Here is a 12,314-nt window from a genome sequence, read left to right as displayed (position 1 = left end):
GTGTATACTAGCATGCTTGGCAATTTTTTTTTTCAATTTAAAAATTTTTTAAAGGTGGGGTCTTGCTATATTGCCCAGTCTAGTCTCAAACTCTAGGTCTCAACCTGGGCTGATCCTCTTGCCTTGGTCTCCCAAAGTGCTGAGATTTATAGGCATGAGCCACTATACCTGGCCTGTTATTTATTTTTAATAGTCAGCTGTATGTCTTCTACTAGAATGTAAACTTTATAAGGACAAGGGCTTTCCCTATTTTGCCAACTATTGTATCCACAGCCTCTAAACCAGTGCCTGGCACTCTGGCTTTCAACTGTTGTTAAACATGAATGGAATGTGTTAATGCTTTCATAGGTATTTTAACTTATTCCAGGACTTAAGACTCTATAATTATCATCTTATGTAATGTATATCCATGGATCTCATATCAGGCTGAATATAAGAATCACCCAGAACATGACTTTGAAGAACTACTGATTCTCATTACCCGCCCCAGATCTACAGAGTTGTCAGTTCCCCAAGGTTGCAGAAAAGGAGGGTTCAATTAGAAGCCATAGTTAGTTAATTCAGTGAAACAAATGTTATTACCCGTGCTTTCTTTTAAGCAGGAAGATGACGGTAGGTCAGACTGTAGATTTGTTAAGATATCTTTACTTTCGATACTCCTTGAAGATACTCTATTTTCAATATTCTTTAAAGAGACTTTATTTTCAATATTCTTAGAAGGGACTTCCTTCCTATGTTAGACAGTGAAAAAATATTTTCTTAGGTCATAATTCTGTTTAATGCTTTAAACACACACACTACATTTAATATAAACATACAATATAATATGCCAACAATAAACTAAATAGCTAAAATGTAGTATCTTCTTTGTGGAAAAGCATTACAAATTATTTTACAATGATTAAAATTCTATTGCTGACTGGCATTTGTTACTGTATTCCTAGACTCTTCAGAGTTCTTTAACACACAGCATTTAAGTAATCAGTTATATAAATGTCTTTGGTACATCACAGTGACATGATGGAATAAAACTAAGAAAATTAGCCTTGAGTTTTTAAGTTTATGAATTGATTTTTGCCATTGCTAAATGCTATGCTTATGCATAGCATAATATTAGCCCTTAGTCATAATATAAAATAGCCTTTTTCATTAAGTAGCTTAACTAAAAATGGGTTAACTCTCCCTTTTAGACTTCAAACTTGAAGCTTCATGTTAGTAAACAACACACTGAAACAAGGAATTCTTAATGTGGTGCCCTCTGTTCACAAACATAGGCACCTTATGCTTGTGGAAAAAAATCCCAAGTCTCTTTTTTTGAGGCCTTGAGAACCTTTTAATTTGACTCCTTCATAAAGTTTTAAAAATTCACCTTCTAGGCTGGGCGCGGTGGCTCAAGCCTGTAATCCTAGCACTTTGGGAGGCCGAGACGGGGGGATCACGAGGTCAGGAGATCGAGACCATCCTGGCTAACACGGTGAAACCCCGTCTCTACTAAAAATACAAAAAACTAGCCGGGCGAGGTGGCGGGCGCCTGTAGTCCCAGCTACTCGGGAGGCTGAGGCAGGAGAATGGCATAAACCCGGGAGATGGAGCTTGCAGTGAGCTGAGATTCGGCCACTGCACTTCAGCCCGGGCAACAGAGCAAGACTCCATCTCAAAAAAAAAAAAAAAAAATTCACCTTCTAGTTTGCATGGAAATATATAAAAAGATGTAAAGTATTATTTGTTCCCCAAAGTTACAATGGCTCTGTTTTTTTCCTTCATGGATATATGGATCCAGAACATTAGTAGTTAAGTTAGTGGTCTTATGCACTAATTTAACAAATAGGTTGACCCGGTTGTTATATTCTTAATACTATGGGAGAGAATGGAATCTTTACTCCCCCAGTATATATGGCTAAAGCAAAACCCTTCTCTGGAAATGAAAAATGCACAGCAAAGATGATTTACATTTGTTCTGCCTCTGCCCTGCTCGATCTTCTAGTTGTGACAAAAAGCATCCAAGAAGAAACTCTACATAGGAAAAGTTGTGGAATCATTGAAATATTCAGTTTCCAGGATTGTGAGACTCCTATTATGTAAAAGGTCACCACACTAGTGATTACTAACATTTATACGCTCTCATAGCTGATCTACATAAAAGGGTTTTGATGTCTTTTTTCTTCCCTGAATTAAAGTATTTCATTGAATCTAAGATACCATCTATTTATTATAAGACATACCATTGTTTTATGTACACTAAAAAAGAAAAAATATTGCCAAATATAAGTGTAAGATGACATTGATTGTAAAAGGTGTTAAAATATGAAAAAAATGTGTGCTTTAGAATAAAATATGGCACTTCTATATTCACTGAGTTATATACCTTAAAAAAGGAATTTAGCTAGTATATTTCTAGGTATTTGAATAACTAGAAATGCCTATAATAATTTTAATGAAACACACATGGAGGCAACCAACATACTGAATGACCTGAAGATAAATGGAATATTACTATTTGGAAGCAGTGAATATGCCAGAAAAATACCTGCATGAGAGCTGATCAAATCCTGATTTTAACAGTAAGATATAAACGGCTTTTCTGTTCACTTTCTATGGTCTTTCTTGCGTAGTTTCAAAGAATCAGAGGCCCAAAGGTCAATTTCCTCTTCCCCTAAAATCTATTGACTTCTATTTGAGAAAGTGATGCTATTTATGGTCACAAGGCCCCTAACTATTTAAGAAAAACAGATAACTAGTATACTATAACATCTGTTTTTGTTAACTATAATTACAACTGAGGAAAGATTTAAAATTTTACTTTATGTAGTAATATCCTTTGGAAATGCAAAAGTATTTAATTTAGTACTTAATAAAATTACAGAGCTAATCAGGTTAGACACTCCATTGGAACATATTTATGATAGAGGGCAGATAACCTAAGTTTTAGAATTTTTTCCTCAGTGTGTTGGGTATATTTAGGAAGTATCCCAAAACTTCTATTGAAATTAATAATTTTTTCAGGAGATTTCTATTTTAAACTTTGTCATAAAATGATTTATACTTGTCAAACATGGGCCTAAAAACAAAATTAATTAAAACTTACTTTTCTGAGAATGTCTTAGCTACATTTAGAGAGACCTGTGTTGGTGGGGTATTAAGTTTGCTTGTCAATCTTGGTCTGCGTCCAAAGAGACATTTACTTGAGGTATAAAAGTGGGAATAAAAAAATAGCTCGTTATTCATTTTAGGAAAGGTTATAAAACATGTGATTATGTAAGAAAAGTCCTAGAGATACAATTTTTTTCAAGCTCAGTCAGTGTTGAGTGCTGTGGATTTGCTTCAGCCATTTTCCCCTCAATCTTTATGCTTGAAAGCTTGACCAAAAAATCAAGTAAGGTCAAAAATCTAGAAAACTTTATCCAGCATTAAATACATATTTTATTTCTACTGCTGAAAATAGTTTGTCAACTAAAAGCACTTTGCTTGGTAGACAAAATCTTTCCCACATAGGATTTCTAAGGAAAAAGAAAATGTTAAATGTGGGATTTGTGCGCCCAGAAGTTTGAAACTCATGGTTTATAGAGTTCACATACTTCCTGGGACTGGAGTGAAAAATACAAAAACTAAAGCAATGAAAACACTTTGAGTTTTCCCTAACCCAACCTAAATGAAATCTTTTGGCAAATCTCACTTGCCAGTCAGACTATGAAGCCACAGCAGCAGGGTGGAGAGTGGAATGGAAGCTACACTGAAAAAATTCATCAACTTTGCAGGTCAGTCACACTCTTCCCGTGCAAAGATCCCCCCTGATGTTTTTTCCTACTTGATCATTTTTCTTTAGGACTAGCCCTGTTTACCTTCAACTCTGGGTGAAGTACCTGAGGTGACAAAACTACACACCTGTGAAGCTTATTGGCTACACTGTCCACCCTTCTCCTTCTCTGCAAGCAAATTGAAGGGAAATGATCATTTTGACCTTGCAAGAAGCAGTTTGAGAGGCAGACGCAATTGTGACTGATATCAAGAGAACAAGTAGCCACTCTACTTTTCTATTTTGGCCTAGGCTGCATCTGATTTATCCCTGGGGTTTATCTACCTCACGAGGTGAAACGCCCCTTGCTGCAGTTCCAACACTGCTTATCACTCAAAGAACATTGGGGCTCATGGATACAACAGTAATTTCTTTTCATCTGTGATCTAGTAACTTCTATTACTATTATTGAAAGTTACATTTCAAATATCCCTCAAAGACAAGTAAACATTTTTTAGATTTTATTAAATGTTTTCAACCATGTAATAGGATACGTATAAAATTACATGTAGACTACTATATGTGACAAGGCTCTTTTTGTCTGGTTGATTGTAACTTTAAATGAAAATAAATAAGGTCCTCTGTCACTGATTTGCTATACATTACTTTCTCTTTAATAAAAAAAGTATCATATAATATGTAATATATATATAATTTACAACAAAAGCCAAGGTGGACATTTTTAGTTTTGACAATATGAAAATTTAAATATATGTTGCCTAAGGTAGAATTTTTCCCAGCCAATCTTTAGAATAAACCAAAACAATACGAATTTGAATGGAAGAACCCACCAGAACAGTACCTACTAATTTGTCAGTAATCCTCACAAATGTGTATATGATCAACTTTCGAGCTGTAATTTTTCATAGAATAAATAGAGATTTTTTTTTCAGAAAGTAAGAGATGAATACAGGAAGGGCTTTAACAGATTATCAGAATCAGAGTCTTGAACAGGGCAGATACTTAACATTTAGTTACTAAATTAATATTGTACTGTGATTTTTTTTTACACTTGATCTTAGCCAAAAGGCTGGAAATGATGTTATTTTTTTAATACCAGTTTCTTCAACTAGTTGAGGTGATTATTTTCTTTATTGAGTAGTAACAATTCATGTTATAGAAAATAATTGGTTTAATTTTAAAGTAAATATTCACTTGAAGAAATATTTTGAAAGAAGTAAGTATCAAAGGGAAATAGGAATGAGCTATGAAAATTATGATACAAGTAAAATACAGAATACAGGGTGTTTAAGCATTAAAAAGTAGAAGTGAATATTATCTACACTTCTACATTTTTATCAAAATTCATTTTTCATTTTAACTGTCCTTTTATCTAAGTAACAACTGCTTTGACTGAAGCAAAAGCTGAAGTGCTAATCCATGCATTTCTGGCCTTTCAAATTTAATTGGGTGACAAATGGCTGCATTATCTAGTTCTAATTGCTTAAAAGGCATGGGAGAAATCAGCTGCACAATCAAAGACATTTTCTTACTCTGACATTGCTTCATTAGATTCAATCATCACTTTTCCTGAAAGAGAAAAAAATACCCTCAGTATTTTATTAACAGTGATGTCCCTAACATACATTTCTAAATGGCAAATAGGAATTTTAAAAAGATGGGCAAAATAATAAAGGATTTAATTGCTAAGTCATTCAATGACACTTGCCATTCTAATATTCTTCTTAATATTTAGGACAAAATAGTGGCTAAACATATTCTTTCAAAGTAATAAATCATTTACCCTTTGGATCAGATATTAGCAATCTGCCATTCTGTCTGTTCTTTGCTGTCTAAAATAGAAGCAGAAATAAAAACTAGCATTATTATTTTAGTTTGAGATATTTGAAATAATTTACTAATAGCCTTTATGTAAACATTTCTATTATCTAGAATGAAATGCAATTTTATACTAAAGCTGATTATTTAAAAACTGTACAAATTGATGGTAAAATAGACCCAAAATATCCTAAAAAAATTATATACTCTCACCTTTACAGTATCTGTCTTGTCTACAGAAGTCCTGCAAAAACCAAAATATTTACTTCATAAGCCTCTAAACACTTATATAGATTTAAAATACAAATAGAACACAGAACACAGTCTGTCAGTTGGGTATTAAGTATGTATTTTGTTTTTGTAGTTAGTAGCATTATTTCCATTCTAACTGTAAAATCTCATTCTTCTGGATTATGAAATTTAGTTAAAAAAATCTAGAGAAATTAAGCCTTTTGCAGGGAGGGGGTGGGGAGGGAGAGAAGCACAAAAGATAACTAAGGGGTACTGAGCTTAATACCTGGGTGATGAAATAATAAGTAAAACAAACCCTCACGACACATTTACCTTTGTAACCAACCTTCACACATAACCCCAAACCTAAAATAACAGTTTAAAAAAAAAGAAATTCTCTGTTATCTTTTTGGTTTTATGTAACTTATCTGCCACATTCCAGTTTATTGGTGTCACAAAAAAACAAAACAAAACAAAAAAACACCTTTTAAGACCGGGTGCGGTGGCTCATGCCTGTAATCCCAGCACTTTGGGAGGCTGACGTGGGTGGATCACCTGAGGTCAGGAGTTCAAGACCAACCTGACCAACATGGCAAAACCCCATCTGTACTAAAAATACAAAAATTAGCTGGGCGCAGTAGTGGGCGCCTGTGATCACAGCTACTTGGGAGGCTGAGACACGAGAATAGCTTGAACCCGGGAGGCAGAGGTTACAGTGAGTCAAGATTGCGCCACTGAACTCCAGCCTGGGCAACAGAGCGAGACTGTCTCAAATAACAACAACAAAACACCTTTCAGAGTACATGTGACCAGAACAAGAAGAAATTCTTCCACAGTATTTCAAAATGTGGTATTTTTAATAAAGTATTATTTAAATACATATAGAAATGACTTTTGATTTTAAAATATAATCCTTAGCTCATAACTTCTCATGTGTTTATTAACATAAGGGTACAATGTTTTCTCTATGAATTTTTACCTAAGTTACCTGATCATAGGACTGATTTTCCTAGAAGGTAGCCTTTTATATATCTGGATAAATTTCATTCTCATAGTTAAGAGAAAAATAAACTCAAGGTTTCTTTTCAAGTATGCGAGTGGCCATACTTAAAATTTTCCTAAGTAACAATTCACTTGTTCACCCCTCTAACAGTGTTCCCACGCCCAAACCAGACTTTAAAAATTATCATAATTATTACCTACTGAGGGATTTCTGGAATATAAAATTCAGGGCCAAGACTATGGACAATAAAAGGGAAGCGTCATTATTTCATATTAAATTTTTACTTTTTTTAAGTCCAAGTCCCTTACATTGACTTATGCTCCTGAATAAAGCAGCTGTATATAAAATTTGCCTCAGGCTTTGCTTTCTGGGGAACCCTGACCTAGCCAGACATTACATATGTTAATTTGATTAGCTCTCCAAGAGGCTCACAGAGAACTAAAGTCTATCGGAACAGCACAGCATCTTTTGGGGAAACACAGTGGTGGAAGACCAAACTCTAGGATAAATGAAAGATTTTCCTCTGATTATCTAGGGCAGTAAAGCTCCAAAGAGGAAACAAAGCAATAATGAACTAAATAAGGCCTTAACAAAAGAAATCTAACACGATCTCCCCTGAGAGAGACTTTCACTTCACAGAGTTCCACAATCCCGTGGGTACCTGTGTGTCCCATAGAGCATCACCTTTATATTTATTAACAATATTATTATTGAGACAGAGTCTCACTCTGTCACCCAGGCTGGAGTGTGGTGGTATGATCATGACTCACTGCAGCCTCGATCACCTGGGCTCAAGCAATCCTCCCACCTCAGCCTCCTGAGTATCTGAGACCACAGGTGTGCACTACCACATCCAGCTATTTTTTTTATTTTTTATTTTTGAAGAGACAGGGTCTCACTTTGTTGGCCAAGCTGGTCTCGGCCCTTAAGCGATCCTCCTGCCTGGGTCTCCCAAAGTGCTAGGATTGCAGGAGTGAGGCAACATGCTGGCCCACCTTTATATTTAGAGCAGTCCTTTCCTTTCTAGCTCTAGGATCTTCAGAGATTGCAACATTCCACTCTTCACCTAGATGAAACATTCGTGCATGTAATTCTCCTCCCATTTTCACCTGGTGAAAACGTAGGATGGACAGATCCCAGCCCTTGATGGAGACCCATGCTGTGCTAGGTCTGGCTTTATCATTAGCTAGGAAATGTCCATTTCATCTCCTTTCATTACATTGAATTCCTTGGGAGACAGTACAGAATAATACTCAAAAGATGGGGCTCTTGGGATGGGCATGGTGGCTCATGCCTGTAATCCCAGCACTTTGGGAGGCTGGGGCAGGCGGATCATGAGGTCAGGAGATCGAGACCATCCTGGCTAACATGATGAAGCCCCGTCTCTACTAAAAATACAAAAAAAAATTTGGTTCGGCGTGGTGGTGCGCACCTGTAGTCCCAGCTACTCGGGAGGCTGAGGCAGGAGAATTGCTTGAACCCGGGAGGTGAAGGTGGAGGTTGCAATGAGCAGAGATCGTGCCACTGCCCTCCAGCCTGGGTGACAGAGCGAGACTTCATCTCAAAAAAAAAAAAAAAAAAAGATGGGGCTCTTGAGTGAAAGAGACTAGATTCACATCCCAGTTCCAGTCCCTTCCCAGGTGAGCCTGGACAAGTCATTTAACTTCTTTAAGCTTCCATTCTTCCATCTGAAAAATGGGGATCACTATGGTGCCACCTTTGGTGGATTATTATAAGGATTAAATGGAATAATCTGGGTAAAGTGTTCAGCAGAGCCTGGCATATAGGAAGGACACTGTTGAAACAACTCAACGTTTTATTTAAAAGAAAAGTTTGGAAAGATGTCCTATGGTGATGATTAAAATTGCTTAGGGAAGCAAAAATGGGCCTTTACTGCGATTGAGACAAGCAGATTATCTCTGAGGGCTTTTAATTAATTTCAAAAACTACCTAAACCCTATAAGTACTGACACTTGTTTAGAAAGATCAGTAAGTCCAGGGAAAAAGCAGACTAATTTAGAACACATATAAAGCTGATATCTTTTAACAGTCCTTGTGGCAATGGGAACAGCACAGTTTATGATAGTTCCAAATTTTCATGCACTATTCAGTGTCTATTTAAAACAGGTATTTGGGTCAGATGTCGTGGCTCACACCTCTAATCCCAACACTTTGGGAGATCGAGGCCAGAGGACAGCTTGAGGATAGGAGGTCGACAACAGCCTGGGCAACATAGCAAAACTACGCCTGTATAAAACATTAATTAGCCAGGCATGGTGGTGTGTGCCTGTAGTCCCAGCTACTCAAGAGGCTGAGGTGGGAGGATGGCTTGAGCCCAGGAGCTTGAGGTTACAGTGAGCTATGACTGTGCCACTGTCCTCCAGCCTGGGCAAGAGAGTGGGACTCTGTCTCTAAAAAAAAAAGACAATAAATCATACAATACTAGACATTTGATGAGCACCTACTACATGTCAGATATATGAAGATACTCTGAGAAGTTCAGAATCTTATAGGTGAAGTGGGTACTAACTTCTTATATGTATGTGACAGAGCAAGCTTCAAAGTACTGTAACAAATGCTTCCCTCTAAGGGACTACAGTGTAATTTCCCATACTGTCCAAACTGAGGAATAGTGATTACCAGGATCAATCAAATTCTTTCTTTTGGGCTCATGGACTGGAGATACCTAAGGAGAGTCAGCAGGCAGTGGAGGCAGAACTGGAAGAACAGAGGTGAAACTGCCTTTGCAAAGATTGTAACAGTGATAAAATTATGACAGTGACAGAGATCTGACCTGACTGACTCCATCTTGCTTCTAACCTCCTAGCTGCCCTTGTTCATTCCTAGGCATAGGCCAAACTAACTTTGGGAAGAAATCAGTTTATAGTTAACACTGAGACAAAGATGTCTTTGTCTCTTTGCCACTCTTTCCCAAAGCAAACCCACTTCTTGCCTGGGGACCAGACTGCCTTTTTGTAGGATTAACAGATTAGCCACAAGATTTAGAAATTGTAGTTTAGGAGTCATGCAACCAGAGGCCACAAGATTCTGAACCTCCCCAATTGGTATTATTTGGACTCCACACTCCACAGACTTCAGGAAAAACAAAACAAAACAAAACAAAACAAACAAACAAAAAAAAACAAAAACAGCTTTTATAAAATGAACTACCAACATTTAAAATTCAGATTTCAAAAAAATTTTTATTTTAGATTTATCTTGTAATATTGGAAGACATTACATGTTTTTTCTTCATCCCACTTATGCAAATATTTTACTGTTTTGTGCTACTGGTTTTTATAAGCTACCTTGTAGTCTAATAGGCAAAGACAGAATGAATAGCTAGCTAGCTACACACTCAGGCCCTGCAACTCTGCTAAGAAGGACAGACAGAGCTGATTAAGCACTATCTTCTATCCTCAGGGAGCTTGGTGGCAGAACATTACATGATGCAGGAACAATATTTCATGGCATAGCTTCAAATGTGAATACGAATGGTGTCAAGGATCATCCATCACTTACAGTCATTCTTTCAAGTGACTAAATATAAATTTTACATATTTCCTTTACAGTGTAATATAGTGCTAGGATTCCAGACTCTGGAGTCAGGTTGTCTATGTTTAAATCCCAGCAAATTGTGTGACCTTGAGCAAATTCCTTAACCTCTCTGTGATTCAGTTCCTCAACTGTAAAGTGTGGATAAAAATACCACCTATTCATAGAGTCAAATTGCAAGGATTAAAATAATTAGCTACTAATAAATAATAATAGTAGCACTCATCTCCTGCTAGAACTACAATTACTATAACTCCTCCTATACTATTGTTAATATTTACAGCCGAGGGAGGCCAGCCCTGAAGATGAACTGTCACAAATGAAGCCAGTTCTAAATGCTGAAACTGGATGGGGCAAAGAGGGGAGAAAACAGCGAGGATGTGGCTCAACCGGTGAGCATACGTGGAAAGCTATGGAATTCTGGAGTGGGTGCAGTGAAATACCTACAGAGATGCTGGAATTCAGCTCTGGAAAACTCTTAACACTTAAAGAGAAATGCTGTTGTTATTGTTGTTTTCCAGAGATTACAAAAATCAAAACAATTTTAATTCACAAAAACAAAAAAAATTAAAAAATAACAAGTTGGATTTGGGGATCATTGCATTCGATTTTTAGAAAAATGAAACATATTAAAAGACATTTCCACTGTCCTTTTCAGATTTTTAAAAAGCGACTTTCTGGGGTTCTCCTGGGGTAAAAATAGATTCAGCCAAGACATCTATGCCAAACAATAAATTGATCATTATACCATGTGTTACTTTAAATGCTACAAGGGCTCAGTGTAGAGTAGTTTGAGTAGTCAAAAGACAACAATATCAACACTTTGGAAGTTTCAAGTCAATTTCATCATCGCGTAAGATGAGAACAAGGCCCGGGAATATAAATGATTTGTCCAAATTCCATCGAAATTTGTATGGCTAGCAAGTTATATCTAGCTAGCAGTGATGTCTTCACTAATTTTCCAAAAATAAGTAAAATAATTCCGGGCAAGGGCAAGGACTGACAGAGGGGGCGGGAAGCCCTGAGATGAGCTGGGCCATCCTAGTTATTTGCCGGGAAGGAGTTGGTACGTGTGAACCGGCAGGTCAAAGCATGGTGGTGTAGACAAGCCTGTCAGAATCGCCCAGTTATCTCCACACCCGCGTAGACCCGAACAGCTATTCCTCACCTCTTCCGACCACGGCGGGAGGAGGGTGCCGCGAGCCAGGCGCACCCCGGCCGCGCGCATCCTCCCTTCCCGGCGGCGCCTGGCAGCCGCGGGGCCCAGAGCCCGAACCAGGAGCGGTAGAGCAGTCCGCAGGCTCGGGCGCCGGGTCTGGGGGTGGTCTGCTGTGGGGGCTGGGTCAGGCTGCACACCGGGCTAGGGAGAGGGAGACTGGTCTTTGCTTCGGAGTGTCTTACCAGCTGGCGGCTCCCTCCAGCCGACCATCCGAAGGGCAGACACCGAGAGCCAGCCCGGCTAGCTGCTCGCGCGGGGCTCTGGGCTCCGAGTCTGGGACGCCGCGTCGCCGTGGAGACTGCACGGCGTGTGGAGGAAGCTCGGGCAGCAGCCGAGGGTGGGGGCTGGGGGGATGGGGCGACGGCGGGGGAGGGGGCGGGGGCGGGGGCGGGGGCGGGGGCAGCCCGGGGAGCCACGGAGAGGCTGGGTGGAGGCGGGCCCAGGCCGGAGGGCGGTGGAGCGCGCGGGACGGAGCGGGCGGGGCGAGAAGGGCCCGGGGCGGGGCTGGGAGGCGGGTCCGGGGGGGCGGGGCGGGGCGGGCGGCCAGGCTGAGGGACAGCCCCGCGGTCGTGGGTGTCCCGCGGCGCCGGAAACTGGGCGCACACACCCTCGGATTGACGTGCGCACGCGCACCGGTTACCTTCAGGAGCGCCGAAGAAGGAAAGAGGGTTGGAATGTCGGTGTTCATACCTGATTCTAAGCGAGGGAGAGGGAAGGGGGCGGGGTGGCCTCAG

General features: G+C 39.2%; 1 protein-coding gene and 1 long non-coding RNA gene across 2 annotated transcripts in view; one reads left to right on the top strand and one right to left on the bottom strand.

Moving 5' to 3' along the window:
• ERICH2 (glutamate rich 2) overlaps positions 1 to 12,268 on the bottom strand; it is a 28,249-nt gene extending 15,981 nt beyond the window's left edge. Inside the window, exons 1-6 of the mRNA XM_023185980.1 lie at positions 11,763 to 12,268; positions 5,786 to 5,816; positions 5,538 to 5,586; positions 5,287 to 5,323; positions 3,086 to 3,181; positions 583 to 731 (exon numbers count right to left, since the gene is read on the bottom strand). Coding sequence (XP_023041748.1) covers positions 583 to 731; positions 3,086 to 3,181; positions 5,287 to 5,323; positions 5,538 to 5,586; positions 5,786 to 5,816; positions 11,763 to 12,268 — 868 coding nt within the window. The remainder of the gene's footprint in view (positions 1 to 582; positions 732 to 3,085; positions 3,182 to 5,286; positions 5,324 to 5,537; positions 5,587 to 5,785; positions 5,817 to 11,762) is intronic.
• The window catches only part of LOC111522169, a 75,362-nt gene continuing 75,231 nt past the window's right edge, over positions 12,184 to 12,314 (top strand). The window contains exon 1 of the long non-coding RNA XR_002725184.1: positions 12,184 to 12,248. This is a non-coding gene — a long non-coding RNA (uncharacterized LOC111522169). The remainder of the gene's footprint in view (positions 12,249 to 12,314) is intronic.

The sequence above is a fragment of the Piliocolobus tephrosceles genome, chromosome 11, assembly GCF_002776525.5.
Source record: "Piliocolobus tephrosceles isolate RC106 chromosome 11, ASM277652v3, whole genome shotgun sequence".
NCBI lineage: Eukaryota > Metazoa > Chordata > Mammalia > Primates > Cercopithecidae > Piliocolobus > Piliocolobus tephrosceles.
The sequence above is the reverse complement of the archived record's forward strand: the minus strand, read 5'-3'. Positions and strand labels throughout refer to the sequence as shown.